Raw genomic sequence first — 19,691 nt, 5'->3', positions numbered from 1 at the left:
TACTTCATTGTAGGTGTAGTTTCACCAAACGGGAGCTTACTCTAAGTAGCTTACAGTTACTTTCTTACATAAACAGCTTTAGCGTTTGCAGTACTGCTGTGGTGTGATGTTGTGTGGCACCGGAGACCAGGTACCAGAACTTTCAGAAAGGCCGCTAGTATTGCTGCAAACCTGAAATCACATAAGAATAGGAATCAAATCCTGAACATTAGAGATACATAAGAACATGCCAAGTGTTCCTTTTTTTTTTTTTTTACCTGAGCAGGTATAGTTATAGCAAGGCTTAATCTGTATAGAGAAATAAAAAGGAGTTAAAGACCTGTCAGTTAATCCCATGTTATCTTATTAAAGAACTGTAAACATAAATATTATCTAGATAATGAGCAAAAAGCCTGTCAGTGAACAATTATTCTGGTCTTAAACAAGAAGGGAAAAAAGGAATTATTATTTTTGAAAACTTGTTGGTGTTATATGCCTTTTAGAAGATGGTGAAATAAAGTATTGATTTCTCTATATAAATAAATCCTGAAGGGGAGGTTTTCAATTTACCAGAGTGTTTGTTCTGATAGGAAGGGCTGAAAAGACAAGTGCCTTGTCGTTGGGTGTGCTCAAACTACTCAGTATCCTCATCTAAGTTTGTCAGAGAATTGGATTGAAATGTCACTTTATCTAATCGGAGACGTAAATTGGCCTTGTCACATCACCCACTTATTGTAAAAAAACAGCAGTTCGTATATAATAGGTGACATAAAAGTAATCAAACATTGAGCAAAAGGAAAATAGTAGGGTGGAATTGATTAAATCTATTTGGTGAAGTAAATTAGACTTCTACATATGGTCTCTAGATTGCATTTTTCTAATAGTGGGCAGATCCAACACAGATTAGTTTTAGGAGAACAGAATGAGCCTGTCTGAGCAGACAGCAGATTATTACAGAGTTCAGACTGCTTATTGAGTTCAAACAAGGTAAACCTAGGTGTCAAATTGGTTAAAAAGAGTTTTGTTAGGTTTTTAAGTGAGGCCATGGTAAGGTAACCATCTGCAATGCTGGCAGCTTAAATGCTGGCATCTTTCCAAGTGGAAGATTTAACACGAGGAACAGAACCAAACCTTTTCTGGACCTCTAGAGAAAAGAATTTATTCTGGAGGGCAAAATCGTTTTGAGATCAAGACACAGTGAGAAAATATTGAAGATTGCTTATCTGTTGTATCAGTTGTTCTCATACATTAAGTATCCACAGGTGCTTAATGTCTGTTTTCTCTCTCTGCCAAACAGCCTTTCATGCTGGATCCATCAATCTGTCTGTACTCCTTTTTACAAGGAGTGTTGGCATTAGGACTTACTTTTATGGTTGCCTGACAACTCCTGTCATTAGGTCCTGCTTTCAGATGCTTATATTTTGGCAAACTGACTTCAGGCTGATATTTTCCAGTGTGAGTGTGTGCCTCAGCCGGAAGGTTTTGAGAAAACCTCCAACCAAAACAGTTGATGTAGTTCAACCATCTTAGCAAACTTTCCATAGGAAACTGCTGAAGACTCCAAGCTTTGAATCAGGAACTTTTTTTTGGAGGATAATAGTTGTGTCAAGAATATTTCTGTTTTTCTGTTCCTGTAAAAATCTGGGCATTTTTTACAAGCTACTAAAAATACCCCCACCAAAACTGCCATTCTGTTATGTACAATGGAGACTTCTTCAAGTTAAAGTCTCAAATTTGTGTACATTACATGCATGTGCAAAAATATGTATGTGCTTACATACATATGCATGTATGTAAGGAACGAGGACGGGGGCTGAGGCTGGTGGAAAAGGGAACTGTCTGCACAAGGGAGCAAAGGAATACTCTGAAATCAGCTCATGCGTTATGCATCACACTGTTTAGAGTGATCGTTTACTTAAGTAATTAAGTGCTTTGGTAGAAATTATTTAAAGATATTTTTGAAAAAAATACTGCATGAAGAGCTGTGGTGTTCCAAAATCATTGCTGTGTCTTTTGTCATCAGTGGGGGTATTTGTTGCCCTTTAGCTACAATTAAATGCTGCAAAATGGCACTGCTCTCCAGTGTTTCCAAAGGGATGGGATCATTTGCGTGCTTAAAAAAGGACAATAATAATACATAGGTACTAAAAAAAAAGAAATGGAGAGGAAAATGGAAGAAAAAAATTCTTTAAAATGTTTAGTTGATTTCAAAACTATAAAATTACAATTGTTTGATTAGTTTTATAATAGTTATGACATTATTAATGTAGACATAGCATCAGAGATGATTGATACCTTATTTTTATCACTCCACCTGCTCATGATGTGCTGAACAGTATCATGGGAATATCGTGGCATTATCTTTCTAGCAGTTACTATTTAATTTAAAAAAAAAAATAGCTTGCAGGATAAGTGTTGCTTCCCTGTTCTGCTGCAAATGTATCCTGGTTCCATTCTCCAACTCTTACCTCAAAAGAAAAATTAAAAAAATGTTATTGTTACTATTGAAGTAGATTTTTTCATTTTTCAAGTTAGCTGTTTGAGCCACAGAGAAGAAATGACCCTTTTTGTGTTCTATGATACAACTCATTTAAATCTCAGAGATTTGTATTATCTCCATTGGCATATCTGTGTGCTGCCTTTCCCCTCCCTATTAAAGTTGTAAAAGGTCTCCACAACATACGGATTTTAGGATCTTGTAGAAAATATTTGGAAAATCTGTATAATTTAAAGTACAAAGAAGTCTAAATAAAGCAGTCGCTGTTTCGTTTCCAATTAATGTAGAAACACATAAGGATAAATAGTTTATATGCATGTATGGCTAAATTTGGTTTTATCCTCTGTATAAGAGGAGAGCTGCTCTTAAAAAGGCTTTGTCTTTTTCTCATATTTACTGTAAATGATCCATTTATGTAGGGTAACATTAGAGCATCTGCCTACAGCTTTCTGTCTTTTGCAGTAACCGCTGACTTTGTAAGGTGGTGACTGTTTTCTTTCCATAAGAGATGATACCCGTTGCCATTTGTCACAGAAATAAAAAAGAGGTCACCTGTCTGTCCAAAGTCTCAAAAGCTTTAAATTTGAAATAATGGATAAACTTACCTTCTTCGTTTGAATTAATATTCTATTTTAAAAGCCTATCTTTAGAGGATTTCACAGTACTGAACAGCTTTGTTTGCTTCTGTTTCAAGACAGATTTACAAGGAAGAACTCCTTTAAGCTAAACCATAAACTTGTTTCTGCAATCAGTTGAAGTTCCTTCCTTGAATATACACAGCTGTAAAATCACAGGTCTATTGTACCATTTTCATAAAGATATTAATCAGAAAACACTTTGCATGGGATTTATTTGAGACTACCCCAGTGGCCACCAGTAAAACTGCTTTTAGTGAAGAAATGGTGCTGCTGTCTGGTACTTACCTGATTAAGTGACTCAAAGTCCTCAGTATCCTAAAAAAACTAAATCGTTCTGCCTAAAGGAGGAAAAAATGAATAAGTAAGAAGAACAACTTTCATGCTTTAGCCATGAAATCAGTTCATTATATTTGGTAGTACACCGTTTGTATTAAAGTGTCTGCTTAACTCTGGATCTCGTGTTTTTAACCAATCACTTAATAATGAGCATTGTATTTGTAATGAAAGATTCTTTTTATGTAAACTCGAACTCTGGTAAGAAGACTACTAATAGTATTAAACTACATTACTACTATTAAACTGCAGTATATGCAGGCTTTGCTCGAATCATGCAGCTTACATTAACCTTTTGCACTTTGGTCACAAAGGAATGAAAATATGCCCCGAGGGATAAAAAGACAATAAAATACTGTCTGTTTCAAGTACTTGTAATACTTGGAATGAATTGGTGTAACCACTAACCTTGGTGACCTAACTCCTGAGTTTGCATTTTGAATGGCACTTCAACAGCATTTAGTAGCATTTGAAACTTCAAAGTAATTAACTGTTCTTTCAGCATGGCTAAGTAAATGCCTTAGGATGCTCTATAAAAGTTCCATTTCATGTCTTGGTTCACAAAACAGCCTAATGACTTAAATTGATGCTAAATCATTTTGAGTCAAGTCAGAACTGTTTCCAGACATGCTATTGCTGTATGAAGCCGTAGTTTATATACTTCAGAAACAATAATTTCAATAAAACTGCAGTATACGTCTAACCGAAGGATGACATCAGTTTGCCATATATTGCCACTGAGATATAACAGTGTTTTCCCTAGTGATTTCAAAATGTAAACAATATTCTTTTTTTGTGTACTGGAATCTACCACAATATATTAAGCTCTTTTTATATCTCCTGCAATCAGTAATAATAAGTAGATATCTTTGGAGGCATTCTGAACTGTTGTTCACTGCGTCATGTTCTTCATGATAGTAATCAATTAGTTTTGTTAAGAAGAAAAAATATAAGGCTGATGCCTGGTTTTTGTCTTCTGATGTCATATTTCAGCAATTACTAACAGGTTGCACAGATTAAAGCTTACGTAAAAGTGTATGGTGCTAATTAGAAACACCGTCTACCTGAGGCATAGCTCATCATCATACCTAGTGCTCTGTGAGTTGGGTACTATTTCTCTAAATGAAAAAGGTAGAATAACACAGGATAATTAAATGTTTGTTAAAATAGCAGTTCTACTATTTCTCAGGAAATATTAATACTTATGTTCTTTGCTTTAATGTCTTTGAAGTCACTGAGAAAGTGATGAAATATATGAATTCAACTTCTTTTCTGTTTGACTACCTGTGTCTCAGCACTTTGGGAAATGATTAACAAAAAAGGATAAATCTGAACTTACAGCTTAGGGGAGACAGATGTTTTACGTTCATTAGGTATTCTCTGTAGCCTTAAGAAGGTGGCAGTGTTTGCTGATAGATATGTTAAGAATACTGGATCAAACAGTGCCTTAATACAGTGGCCTGGTTTCATTCTACATGAATATATTTAACCAATGGGAAGGTGAATTTTATGCAGATGTGATGCATGAAACAGCAGAGTAATTTCCTGGTTAATCAATAGGAAAAAAAGGAATTTATTATTTGCCTTTAAAAAGAGGTGATGTCTGCAATTATTTTTTTCTTCAGTCTAATTTAAAATGAGATGTTTGTCATGTAATAAATAGAAGTGGTTTAAAATTTTTGCTCAGTTTAAAAATCTTTAGAATGCAAACTATCAGGAGATCACACGCATACTTGCTCTGTGAGATGAAGTACTGCTTCTGTGTGGTAGTTAGTGAAAGTAAGCCAATACATGAAATAGAGTCAGAGGTATAGTAAAGACTCAAGAATTCCCTGAGCTCTCATTTAGAAGCTTTTTCTGTTTTATCAGGATATAGGACTTGAAGAAATACTATATTTATTCTACATACATAGAAGTGTGAAAATCTGAAGACTGAGTAGTACGGTCCCAGAGATATAATGAATAAAAAATTCATTGTCTTTTAATGCAGAAATCACTGTTCTGACTGTGTCTAAGAACAGACCTCAATATCAATTTTATCTTAAAAATGTTAGTTTTGAGTAGAAATTCTATTTACATCCAGTACAAACTGTATTTTGATCATCTGTCTTTTTAAATTGGAAGTTAAAATTTGCCAGGTAATGTCTAGTGAATAGAATTTCAGTTGCTTGCAGTTTGAAGTTACATGGTACAAAACAAAAGCTTTGTGTTCAAGTCTTCAAGTGCATAAGCAAAAGTTTGCATATTGCAGTTTATTGGAAATAAATTAATCTATAGTGATGAATTCTTCACATCCATATTTTCATGCAGTTTTCAGCTCTAATATAGCACAAGGCCCATTGCTTATTTGAATGTTTTAGAAGCAGAAAACATGCCAGTATAATCATTGCTCCTTTTTGTAACTTGTGCTGCAGAGCCACCAGTTCCCATTGCTCCACCTCAGCTGTCCTCAGTCGGTGCAACCTACCTGTGGATACAGTTGAATGCCAATTCCATCAACGGGGATGGGCCCATCATTCAAAGGGAAGTTGAGTATCGAACTTCAAGTGGAAGCTGGTATGACATACAACCTGTGGACTCCACAAGCTATAAAATCGGGCACCTGGATCCTGACACAGAATATGAAATCAGCGTGTTACTTACAAGACCAGGTGAAGGAGGAACGGGATCCCCTGGCCCAGCTCTCAAAACAAGAACAAAATGTGCTGGTGAGTACTTAAAAGTGATTGGAAAAGCGATAGGGTTGAAAAAGTAAGTTATTGCACTAGCAGTTTTTACTGTCTACCTTAAACCATCAGGCTGCAGGAATAAAGACTGAATGCTTTTGAGTATAAACTGTTAGCATTTGCCCAGCTATGCTGACCTTGAAACCAACCTCCAGAGCCACTGTGGACTATAGATGAAATCGTACCTGTGTGTGTCTTAAAGCGGTCAGTGTAGAGTGCTGTATAAAGAATCTGTTTTTACTAGCAGGTATGCAATAAACTCTGTCCATATCATTACACGCCTCTCTTGGCAGTGTATGTTTGAGGTTTTTTTTTTTTGTTTTTTTTTTTTTTAATTTTCCTTTTTTTCAGTGTCAGTTACATCGAAGTTGTAGATAATGTGGAAGTAGGTCTTGTGTGTATCAGCAGAAGTATGCACTGCTAAGGCTCAATTAGCAGATGAGGTTTAGCAAAGGACTGCTTTCTTGAGTGACTGATAGCATGTCTTTTCATTAAATTAGACAGTGTGATTTGCAGTGCTGTGTAGCAGTCCTGGCTCCTGTTTTGGAAGTTATAATTACTAGTGCTGACCTCTGACTGTGAAAAGATACAAAGCAGACCTGTTATACAAAAGCAATTGTACAGTAATTTTCAGGAACAGTGGCAGTGATATTAATTTGGGATTCAGCTGCTCAGAAAATAATAGAGTATACTGTGACCTGGATTATTTTTTTTTTTTGCCGTTAGTATTTTCACCCAATATTTTGAATCTTCTTTCTGCTGCAGTGAAGTTGGTAGAAGATAGGCAGAAGTGTACCTAGCGGAAATGGGTCTAAGCAAATGGTATTATTTTGTTGATCCTTATCTTTTAAAGAACATCTTGGTGTTATTTGTCTTCTTAACAGGAAAAATATATACTTCAACAGAAATAATGAAGTATTTCCATTGCATATGAAAATGAAGATTTGTAAAGTCACCTGACTGCCTGTTAGTGGCTAAATGGCATTTCAGTTGAGCTGATTGGTGTGATGTTAGACATAGAATGCAATATAGTTGCTATCAGAATCCCAATATTATGTTTTGAAGATGCTAGCTTATACAAGAACTAACTCTTTGATATTCTTTTTTTTTTTTTTTTTTTTTATTCCTCTAATTGCTGGAAATAAGTAGATAATGGAAAAATTGCAAAAAACAGTACAGTTAAGTTATAATAATAGTTAAGTATTTAGTATTTATAAGATTTTCTTTACTAAACTAAGATAATTTCAGCTTAGTCAAAAGTCAGGCATAAAAATCAATTAGAGTTCCCTTCAGGAGGATTTCTGGGTCACTGTGCCTCATAATAATGTAAAATTACCAGTCTAGACAAGCTAAGTGTGTATTTAATACAGAAATACTTGAGTTATTTTAAAATTAAGACAGTTTTTCTCATAGTTTGACCATCTTCTTACATGGTGAGATAATGTGACAGTGGGTGCTGTGTCAGTGAGCCCGTCTGTACGGAAGGGTCAGCGTGTTGCTGCCTGTCAGCAGCCGAGTGCCCACACAGCAACTCAGTCACCTCTGCCGTGGGACAGGGAGAAAACAGAAGAGAGGCAAGAAGACTCATGGTCTGAGGTGAAGACAGTTTAACAGGTGAAGCAAAAGCCGCACTCACAAGCAGAGCAAAATGAGAAATTTATTCACTGTTTCCCACAGTCAGGCAGATGTTAGCCACTGGCTAGGGAGCTGGGCACCGGTGTGTGTAGTAGTTACTTGAGAAGACAAACACCATAATAGTGAACATTCCGCGTTCCTTCTCCTTTTCTTGAGCTTTGATTGCTGGCATCATATGGTATGGAATATTCCTTTGGTCAGGTGTGCTCAGCTGTCCCTCCTGTGTCCCCTCCCAGCCTCTTGTCCATCTCCAGTCTACCTGCTGGGGGGGTGGAGTGAGAAAAAGAGAAAGCCTTGAGGCTGTGCATGCACTTCCTCAGCAACATTCAAAGTGCTGGTGTGTTATCAGCTTTGTTTTAGTCACAAATCCAAAACACAGCACCATACAGTTTGCTGTGAAGGGAATCTTTAACTCCATCCCAGCCAGACCCAGTAGAGGAAGAAATCCAGAATTTTAGTTATATTTAAGAATATCATATGCTTTCTGGTGTTTGCAGTGCTACATACCGTTGCATACTGAGACACGTATTCAGTCTCTTAAACCATGGTATACTCAAAATACTTAATGTCTTGTAATATATCAGCAGTATTTGTGTTTTCATTAAGCTAAACAGTACCCCCCTTAAATTAAAAGCAGAAAGTGATGGCTGAAAAATTTAAATTGAATTATAGTGTAAAATCTGTCTCTACAAATTGGCTTTTTTATAGCAGATGATCCTGCTTTGAAGGTGTAGTGGTTATTGGTTAACTGTTAGCAAGTGACATGCTAATAACTGGCCCAAGGGCCTAAAAAGAGGTGCAGATAAACTAATGATGGTATAATTAAGCTGGGTAGGAGTAAAATAATGCCAGTCTCCAAAGCATACCATAGAATTAATAAAACAGGAGTCTTTAAGAGAAGAGTCATTGCACCTTTTTAATTACTGTGATAATTGTATGCTGCTTGGCTGTTCCCTAGGGGTCTAGTGAACCACTCAGAGATTTGAAGCAGTATGCTAGACATTCAATAATCTTAATAGTTCTCCAAAGCATTTGAAATATGTTTTCATTTTAGCAAAATGAGATCTCAGAGGCTTGTAATAGACAACCCCTATCTGTAACTTTAGTAAATAAAAGCATCTATAATTAGAATGCAAAGAAAAAAAAAATCTCTCCAGGCTTGGCTGCATCACCCTCAGTGGAGCAGTTACATGCTTTCTGAAGTGCTTTGCTTCCTTTTGATGAAGTGCAATATAAATGTAAGTGCTTTTTCAGTGTAATGTTCAGGAAGGTTGAGGAATCATATTCAGGTCTGCATTAGATTTAACCTAGAACGTGGAGTTCAGGTTTGAAAAAGAAGGGTTTAATGAATTTTGGCCATTGTGAACCACATTTGAGACAGATTTAGAAGAACAGGATTTTCTCATTTTGAGGTCTCAAAACAAGTTCCTCCACAGGTTGTCTGGAATTTGAATCACCAGTTGTTCTCTCTTTCCACAGCTGTCTCATAGGGTGTTATGAACCAACAAGAGAGCTGCCATCGAAAATAAAAAAAGGGTGGGGGGACATGGGAAGAAAATTCGTCAGGAGATATATGTCAGAATACTTCCATTATACAGTATTTCTCAGATTACTCTGATGTACATTTTCACTCTGGTAGAGTAGTAAAATGAGAATTCCAGAGTAGTTGCCCACTATTAGACTTATTTAGGGGCAGGATATCAGAAATCTTCACACTTCAGACACCGTTCTCTGAGGAATAAGACTGTCACCCCAGTGTCAGATGTGCAATACCAACCACTGCTGTGGAGACCTCAACCACCCAGCCATTGCCAGCAGCTAAACAGCTGCACAAATGTTTGAACCAAAGAAACTTTGCATGTAGGCACAGAGCCAACAGTGGCTCTGCCATATGGGATATAATAAGATTGATGATCTAAGAATCAATAGTTACTGAAGTAGACAGGGAATCCTTTGGTGCATGAAAATGTCTGGAATCAAATCTTCTCTAAGTCTGACCCAAAACCAGTGGAACCATCCCTAGTAAAACCTGAGCAGGAATGTTGAAGGATTAATGAGGTAGACTATGTTTTGTAGTTTCCTCTTATCCGTATCAATATTTCTGTGGGTAGAATTATTTTTTTCAGTGCTTTGCAATGTATTTTGTCTTTGACATGTATTGCATGATACAAATCTTGTTCCAGTTTGTGTCCCGGCACTCTGCTGGTGAGGCAGTGCCCCAGTTATACCATCTCCTGGAAAATCCAGAGCTGCTAAATGAGCTCCTGCAATTTTTTGTTTGGTTGGTTGGTTGGTTTGGTTTGGTTTGGTTTGGTTTTGCTATGGCCTCCCTATTATGAAACTTTATTTCTAAACAATGATGTTCCTTTAATCTGCTGTTGAGCATATACAGTTTAAAACCAGCTATCTTAGCAAGAAAAAGTAAAATAAAGTACTCTCTCCTGCTAAGGCAGGACATTTTTAAGGCTATCTAGGGAAAATTTGTTGCCTTTTTCTCATTATGTTGTTTTGGTTTGTTGGTGTCTTTTTTTCCATCGTGATATTTAGAATAAACCCAGAAAATTACCATCTTTTCCTTCCCTGAACCAGCAAACCCTACTGGAACTTAAAAAAATAAATAAAAGAACTCCCATGAAAGAAACTTCTGATGGACTATCCCCAAAATTGTGGTGTTTTTTTTAATGGTCAGAACTCTGTTTCTCTGTACTAAGACACAATTATTGCCCTGGAGTATGTGGAAAAATAATCACTGTCAATTTAACCAATAATTTTCCAGGCAGAGAAGTCACACGTTCCTCAGCCAAGGAAGTAAGAGGAATGTTTTAACATAGTTCATTTTGCTCTCTCTTCTATGCCATCACCTGAGCTTGTCAGGAGGAAAGCTGTTGCTCCCAGTACAACTGAGCTCTTGAATCACTGCTGCAGGTTAGTTGTAAACTGTCTGTTACTCCTGGAAGGCTTGTTACAATCTGGAAGAACAGAGCAGAGCAACTCTTTAAGTCCCCACTCTTGAAGATAATAGTTTTCTTTCATTCATTTTGCTCACTGCTTTGGCTTCAGCTGGGTAATGTCCCAAGGTGTCAGAGTTACTTCAACAGTTCTGTGCTGCCCAATGGCATAAAATGGCATTGTGATAAAAATGACATGTGCCAAAATGCTCACTGATAGAATGAGCATCCTCTTTCCTCTGATCAATTAAGACTTCATCCCCTGTTACCAGATCCTGAAAATGATCAGACCTGGATCACAACGCAACCTGATTTTTACTTGGGAATGTTATCTAAGTTCCCTCTTTCCTCCTTTTCATTGCTAAAGGGGGTGCAGAACTTCTGAGCTTATAAGGTCTGTAGTATGGAAATACAGTATTCAGATAGGTAACATAGCTTCACTCTGTTGAAAATTGTAGCCTGATCCAAAGCCAAAGAAGTCTAGAACTCTTAATCTTCCCCATCTAGCCATTTTAGATAGTCCCTACAAATCATGCTATGCTTTGCTATCTTATACTGACTGCAACGCGTTGCAACAGACAGAAGTATCTTTAGGCAGGTGATATGGGCCGGCAACTGTTGTGAACCCTGCATGCCAAGCCAACATGCTCAGGTACACCAGATCGTACTCCATGCCAGCGCTTTCCTCCCGCCCCAGTACATGGAGCACTCACCAAGGCCTACAAGATGGACAGTCTGCAGCCCCTAATGTATGAGTTTCTGAATACTCAATCATCTTTGCAGTTGGTCTTCCCCGTTTTCTACCCTCCCATCTTCTTTTGTCATTAATTCTGTAGTTAGTTTCCCCCTTTGTCAGTGTTCATGCCCTAGCCTGTCTTGAATCTCAGTGGTACTTGCTGCTTATTTCCATGCTGTTCTCCATTCCCTATCACTAGTAGGAAAGATGAATTCCTTCCTAAGAACTTCTCAAAGTTGAAATGGCAGCTTCCTTTCTCTGTCCTTGCTGGTTTCTTTGAATCTTTTGACCTTTTTGCCTCAAGAGAAGAGTAAGGATCTTTATGTCACTGGGAATTAAGTTCTTCCTTCTTATTGCTATACCTTGGAGGACTGTTTGAGAACAGGTTCATTTTTTTAGCCATATAAAAAGTCTGCACATCAGTTAGTTTTGTGATCATAAGAAAATGTCAACTTGAAGCCATACTGGAGGTTCTTTTCTACAGCTCTTTCTTAGAACTTAACAGTTCCCTCAGAAGTTTGAACCAAGGTTGTGCAGCTACGTTGAATCAGAGCTAGACCTCAGATCACAAGCACCTGAACCCCGAGGAGGAGGGCTGCAGATATTGCACCATCATATTTTCCATTGAAAAGTTCAATGGTATTTCAAAAGTCACCATTCCAAACCCGAAGCTGTAATAAACTTTAGTAGGAAGTTGCATTGATTTATCAGAACAAGAAGTTCACAGTGAACTTACATTTCATGTATGGTCTTCTTGTGAAAGGATTAATAAGTTAAGGTTTTAATATAAATTTGAAATGAAGAATACCTACTGTATTGTCCTTTCTCCTAATATCTTTCTGATAAATAAATCATTCCCATATAAAGTTCACAAGGGTAAAAGCTAGTATTGGTTTTCCTGCAGTGTAGCAGGTGTATCACAGCTTTTGGATGTGAAGAAGGCAAGCTGATAGATTTCAATATAATTGCTATAAAATATTACCTAGTAGGATGTATGTCCATGTCTCTGTGTCAGTTGTCACCTCTGGTTAGGAAACAAACAAAAAGATGCATCTTCTTGGAAAGGTCCCTACTGTAAACACAAATTAAGTCCAGCTATGACTACTATATGAAAGTTCTTCCTTGGCAGCCACTTGCCTGGAAACAAGCACCCAAGCTGTTCCTTACTGAGCTGATTTCTCTGATGCTGTTGTACAGAACAAACTTCCCTTGTGTTATTGGAGATTTTGAGTCAAGAAAAAAAAAAATAATCCAAATTCCTCCCATAAAAAAAATCTCTTTCAGTCCAGTTCTGCTCTTCTTCATCTCACAGTCTAGAATTCCCCTCTATGAGTCCATTAAGTCCATGAAAGCAAAAAAATATGCAATAGTTGGCAGCAAATGCAGCTGCAACAAATGCCACTCCTGTCTTCAAGAAGGGCAAGAAGGAAGTCCCAGGGAATTCCAGGCTCGTGAGCCTCACTGTAATCCCTGAGCAGGTGATGGAACAACCAATCTTGGAAACGATTTCCAGACACACGAATGACAAAAACATGACCAGGAGAAGTCAGCATGGATTCACAAAGGGGAAGTCATGCTTAATGAACCTGATAGCCTTCTGCAATGAAATGGTTTGGTAGGTGAGGGGAGAGCAGTGGAGATATTCAAAAGCTGTCTTGACATGGTGCTGAGCAGCATGCTCTAGTTGGCCCTGCTTGAGCAAGGGTGGGGTAGGAGGTGTTTGGTTCAGATGGACCAAACCCTTCCTACCTCAACCATTCTATGATTCTGAGTTTCTGTCAAACTCTGGGAAGAGTTTGGCTGTGAGGATGCTGAGCAAACAATTACTTCCTCAGAGATGTCACCATGGTGTCTATTAAATTCTCCTGGACTCCGCTTTCACAAGCATGTTCCTGTCATTCCCCGAGACTGTATGGACAGTGCGGTACAGTGTGATGGGAAGACTCTTTATCATAGGCCAAAGTTTGAGTACCGCATCATTCTGGATGCCTCCTCAGATTTGTGGTTGCCAACAATAGGGAAAAATAAACATTTTTCTCTTAGAAAATAAAACAGTATCAGGATGTCTGCCCTTGCATCTCAAGTGTGTCTTTCCTTCACAGGGGAAATTGCAGGTGGGTTCTCAGTTCAGTGAATCTTCAGCCTGTGCATACAAACACTTTTCCTAACATCAGCTGGTGTCATGTAGAAATTACTAATCCCTGCACTTTTGTGGCTTCATCACGCCCTAAATACATGTTTTTTGGTTCAGTTACAGCATCCAGAGGTCTCATTGGAGGAACAGAACATTTCCTTCCCCACCATGTAAAGGGGAGGGCAGGAAGAGGACAGGAAAACTCCAGAAAAGACCTGGATCTCTTGGCATTCTCTCTGACACATGCTGGAGTGTATGAGGAATGTAGGCACATTCTAGTGGTGATAAGGACACAGAGTATGAAACGTGACTGTCAGATCAGTTTGTTATGAGGAACTCCTCATAATAACAAGAAGCAGCATTTAGGATTCTTTCCTGACAATTATAGCTGGATTAATACAGGGGTGGAAACTGCATGTTTGTTAAAAGAACTGCTAGGTAGGGCTGTCTTTGGTTGTGTGAAAAGCAGTCATATAAATGGAGATGTAGTTCTTCACTTTATTAGATTCCCATTTCAAAACATTTGCAGAGGACAAAATTAACCTGCTTTGTGAGATAAATGAATCTTCAGCATCTTATAGCAAACCCGAGAGGCAAAATTATTAATTTCACATCTATCAGGTAAAGGGAATGTGAAAAAAAGATAATGATCCTGAAGAAAAATATATAATATGATTTCTCTTATGACATATCTCTGTCTCCAGATTTGTTGCAGTCTCTTACTAATTATAAGGTTAACCTCAAAAAACACACTGAAAAAGTATTGATTCACAAATAATTTTTTGGTGAAAAAACACAGCAAGTTGGGAGTATATTTGTTATAACCAAAAGACTGGTATATGGGCACCTTTAATAGAAGTGGTAAATTACTTGTGGAAAATTTTGGTAGGGCATTCCCCTTAGTATTGCTCTGTTCTGAACAAATTGAACATGAACTGTTCCATGGAGGCTTTGGATCTTTCTTTTCAGAGTATTATCACTGCAGATTTAAATAAATACATTAGTACTCTATTACTAAAAGCAATTAGAAATACAGAACAGGGAATGTTTTGGGGATAGATGCCTTCTTTCTGAAGTTCTGCGAGTGCCTTGAATTTATCTGTAACTACTTTCTGCTGAGAACTTTCTTCCCTCTTCTGAAGGCCATCTTCACATCAGTTATTCCAGTTTTCACATCCAATTATGCCATACTGCCTTCCAGTTATAGGCAAACATTAACTTGATTATGGTCCTTTGACAAAAACATTAGCAAATGGGACAGGAAAGCGTGGCTTTTCCTCTGACTTAGTCAATGCAGAAGGTTTAATCCAAAACTAAAGCAAAACCTTTTATACATTGGATGTGGCCAAAGTATATTTACTTCTTCAATTAATGGCTAAAAGAATAAATAATTATGCATGCCTTAGAGTGTGTATGTGTGTATATGCATATATCTGCATCAATCCACTTCTCTTTCTCCTTCTTATACATGTATGAATGTACCCCCCCCTATGACCAAAGGGGATTCAGACTCTAAAGAACAGGTTTTGTAATTTAAAAAGATAGTTGAGCCAACTTGTGAGCCATCTGTGTTAGAAGCCAGGAAAATAAGATGTCCCGTAGACAACAGAAGCCTGATTTCTGAAAAAGTTGTCCATTAATTATCACCACCTTATGATGGTAATCCGATTTTCCTTTATGACAGACATGTAAGGCAAGAGGCAGCACCCAATAACCAGGAATCTGCTGTCAAATGGGGTATTTGATGTTAGACTTCTGCTTGTCTGCTCTGAGCCTCCTGAATGAGGGCACTAGTTGGACTCCTTGTCATCTTCTGGAATTAAATTCTGGCAGGACTGTTTCAAGTTTGTTTAAATTTAAAACTATTTATTTGGATGGAATTTGCTAATGGTTTTAAAGTATATTGAGAGATGGAAATTAAGAGACAGGCATGCTCCGCTCTTTTATTATTTTAAGGCGCACCCTTTTGTTTGAGGCTGTTACACCATGTGCTATCCTGCTCAGCAGCTTTGGCCAGTTGTAAAAAACACATAAAAGCAAAATTCTATTAGAGCATCTGTGAGGCATGGCACATCTAGGAATTATGTAGAAGCACTGGGATATTTAATTTTGAACTTTTAAGTTTTCTTTAAAGAAAAAAAATGCTTACAAAAAGGTGAAATCAAAGCTTTGCAGAATGAATGGTGCATTAATTCTACCTCACTTCAAAGGAAAACAAACAATGACACTGCTCAGGTGCTTCCTTTTTTTTTTTCCCCCCAATATTTGGGAGGCGTTTGGGCTTTGCAAAGCTGTTTGTTTTACAAATGTAGAATTGTAATTGTTGTGTGCAGAATCCAGTCCGGCCTCCTGAAGGTTCTCAGAAGGAAGAACTGGTGCTGTGAGTTCTGGCTTTTCTGGTGCTACTTCTTGCCATAAAGTACAGTTACAACTTTATAGCCTAGACTATAGAGTAGGTGTCTAGATTGAGACCTGAAGTGAGGGCAAATTCAGTGAAGAAATATGCTGAATTTGGAGGAGAAAAAAAAAAATATCTCTTTCACCTCAGGATTCTAGGTCACGTAAGTGCTGTAAATAGGTAGTGTTGCTCTATAGTCCAAGGATCTCTTCTGGTCGGCAAGTGTGCATCATGTTTCGGTTTACAACCGCAGAAAAATGAAGTCGAGACAGTTTAAAGAGTGCTAGACCTCCGTTTCTATACATTTAAAAGAATTGTTTTGTTTGGTAATCCATCTAATTAGTGCTGAGTGTGTTGGTTAGGCAGGGAGGGGCATCCCTGTGGAACTGAGATTCTTCCAGACTCTTACAAGTGATGAATGTTTGAGGAAGGAAAGCTGCTCTATATTCTTTTTTGCTACTCTGCACCTATGTGGCTAGATGGATTCTGGCCCAAAGAAAAGAAAACATTTGACTGTGAAGACACTGAGCAAACAATTACTTACTCAAATATCTAAAAGGAAATAAGAAATAAAATTGGGAAGTGCCGTGCATAGCATTATCAGGAAGCACTGTATTAAAAGAATAAAATGGAGATTAAAATGGGACTGCCAAAGAAGTCAATGATTTAGGGCTCTTGCATTTTAGTACTTGTGTTCTTTCATCCACAGGTTGATCTTTTTTTGAACGAGAAATATGGCCAACCATCTAAAATACATTAACAATTGTGTTTTCAAATTTATGCTTCTAGTGTCTACACGTGGCTCTCTTTCAATGTATTCCATCCTTTAGTCACTCTTTTTATTATTTTAAATATATTGAAAATTATCGGTGCATTTAGTTCATGCATATTCATTCTGTTAAATCTTGACCCAGTTCCTGTTGAGGAGAAAAGAGGGTTTTCTTTTGGGAAAGGAAGAGTTCAGTTTTATCCATTAATTCATGAATCATATTTTTCAGAAAGCTCTCTGAAGGTATTTTGGTACAGAAATTCTGTGTTAGAAAATGATGTTTATAGTGTACTGTTATCTTTTAGCATTATACATATGGGAAAATGCATGTAAAGCAAAAAGGCAATAATAAGTGTTTACTCTTGACATGCACAAGTGCCTTTTCATTTCTAAAAATGTATATTCTTTGGAAACAAAAATCAAACTGTCTGTCAGTTGTTCTGTGTTTTGGCTGTTTCTGGAGATGTTTTGTTTGCAATTAGCTTAAAAAAAAAAAAACACCCCCCAAAAATTCAATGATTTACTTAATTACTGTTGTACAGCATTGAATTTGAGAGGATGACCCAATGTGTTACTGGCATGTTTGGCCAAGTAAATGAAGAAAATAACTTTTAATGACCTGAGCATAATTATAGACGCCTTTGGAATGACAACTGGCAAAAATTGTACTATAATTAAATTTCCATTATAAAAGTTTCATCTTTTTTGTCTGACATGCAAGGCTAGATTGTGAAGAGTATTCATTTATGAGAGGAAGAATTAGAGAGCTATAATTTATAATTCAGGATAATCAATGAAAGCATTTCTTTTGTCAAGAAACCTTTCACTGACAAATAGCATTGCATTTTTAGTTGTTTTACAAAGAAACTAAAAATTCTTTCGTTATTTATTTCAGTTACTGTAACAGGAGATGCAAAATCCTGGTAGTTGAATCAAGTCTTGTGCAGTAATTCACAGTAACATTATGCAGATAGGGTTTCTCAGACAGTCTGTTTTTCTCTTTACTAACATTAACTTTGTCTCAGTATATATCTAAGACTGTTCATGGAGAAGTAGGATATTTATAAGGCCATCTTATCAAAGTTTTGTTTAATTTTGAACAGAGTTGTTTCTAATACAAGAATTGATGACATATTCTGATTTTTAAACTTCCCAATTCCTGGCTTGAGATGGATGCTTTGCCTTCCGATAGTGGGGTCTCAAAGAAGATGAACAAAAACATCATGAGGCGACTCTGTCCATTTCTACATGATTTTTTCAAAGGGGGCTCCAGCAAAGAATAATATTTTAAAAGGTTTTGGCACTGGATTTTCAAAGGCAACTGCAAATTTACAGATGGGTGATGCTTCTAACATACCCTCATTTGAGCTCTGTATATAAAGAGCTATTTTTGTGTGCTTTGGTATCACTGTTAATTGGATGTGGGTCTACTCCTTGTACACTGATTCCACTTACTATAATATCTGTTCATTATTTAAGCAAAGTGCATATGCCATTAATCTCAAAATATGATTCTTACATGCACAGAAATGTTGGACTCTTAGCTAAGTAAAAATTCCTTTCATCCTACCTAGGAACGTGTTAAAACAATGAATCTATTTCCGCTCTGTTAACATCACAGAATAGTTTAGCATGAATCTTTCAAAGCTAATTTATTTTATTCTGTGTTACAGCAACACACTCTCTGCTAAGCAGTTAATGTACAATGTACTGAGTTTCTAAAAGAGCTGACTCGAAAATAGGTTATTTTGATAATGATAATTTTCAGAGACTGTTAAATTCAAAGTGATCATTTACTTCTGTGTGTGCTACTACTTTATGTTAGTCTTTTAACTTACAGACCATTGCATATGAAAGCAGTCAGTGTTAGTACCTTAAAACCTGACAGAAAAGTACTGTTCTGCATTCATTTTCATGCTCTGAAGTAGCTGCTTCCTGGACGTTACTGTAAATAGCTGAGGCCAGTTTGCACGTCTCTTTGTTCAGACCACATACTTTCATCTCTGGAAAGGGATTGTGCCTTGATTGTTTAAACTGTATGATTTGCAATTAGATACTATTTTAAGATTTTATTCTGCATTTGGAGGTTTAGAGATGCACAGTTCTCCAGTGGATCAGACTAGAAGGTGGGGTTTTTTCCTTAAAATTAAAAAGTTTGAGCTGTCTTCTATTTTTAAGAAGTTTTAAGTGTCATGGCCCTACATCTCTTCTGTAACAATTTGAGTCTCATATCAGTTGATTTGACAAGTTTGAAATGCTGTAATGGCAGGACAACACAGTATTCTGCCTTTGCAGTGTCATAAAGATGCATGAAGAAGGAAAAGGTGGCCCTCAGACAATTCTGTGAACATGAGTACATCACAGATCTGCATAAACATTTAATTATTTCTTCATAGCAGATAGTTCTGTATCTTGATCAAATCCTGCACCTAGTACAGCTGAGCAATTGATTGGAGCAAATCTTTATGAAGTTCCTAGATCATACATAAATGGTGACTTACTTATTTCTCAGATTTACAACTCATAAATCTGGGTTTATTTTCATGAACACGGGTAACCTGTTTCTTTATTCTTCCAAATTTTTTGCACAGGTTTATTTCTGGCCCAAAAAGGATGGTGGAGATATTTAATGATGGCAGAAAGATGTGTGAAGTTGGATAAACTAATTTTAATCTCATCCTCAGAAAAAGCTGAACTATGTTTGCTAAAATTTTCCAGCATGAGGGAAGGAGTAGTTGTCTAAGTCTAAATTGTTAATATTTGGCAAAGTTACACAAACAGTTGGTAATAGACTGATAACAAAATGTACATGACAACTATGTGCACTGGTGTCTGTGGGTGTTTACTTCTTGTGCTATTTCTCATGCAAAATACCAAATTTAAGGTTCCCAAACAAAT

At 37.0% G+C, this 19,691-nt stretch overlaps 1 protein-coding gene across 18 annotated transcripts in view; it reads left to right on the top strand.

Moving 5' to 3' along the window:
• Positions 1 to 19,691, top strand: part of PTPRM (protein tyrosine phosphatase receptor type M) — a 471,207-nt gene that overhangs the window by 186,536 nt on the left and 264,980 nt on the right. For all 18 annotated transcript variants that reach the window (XM_065053179.1, XM_065053178.1, XM_065053173.1 and 15 more), the window contains exon 7: positions 5,862 to 6,155. In XM_065053179.1, coding sequence (XP_064909251.1) covers positions 5,862 to 6,155 — 294 coding nt within the window. The remainder of the gene's footprint in view (positions 1 to 5,861; positions 6,156 to 19,691) is intronic.

This window comes from Columba livia, chromosome 2 (genome assembly GCF_036013475.1).
Source record: "Columba livia isolate bColLiv1 breed racing homer chromosome 2, bColLiv1.pat.W.v2, whole genome shotgun sequence".
Classification (NCBI taxonomy): Eukaryota; Metazoa; Chordata; class Aves; order Columbiformes; family Columbidae; genus Columba; species Columba livia.
The sequence above is the reverse complement of the archived record's forward strand: the minus strand, read 5'-3'. Positions and strand labels throughout refer to the sequence as shown.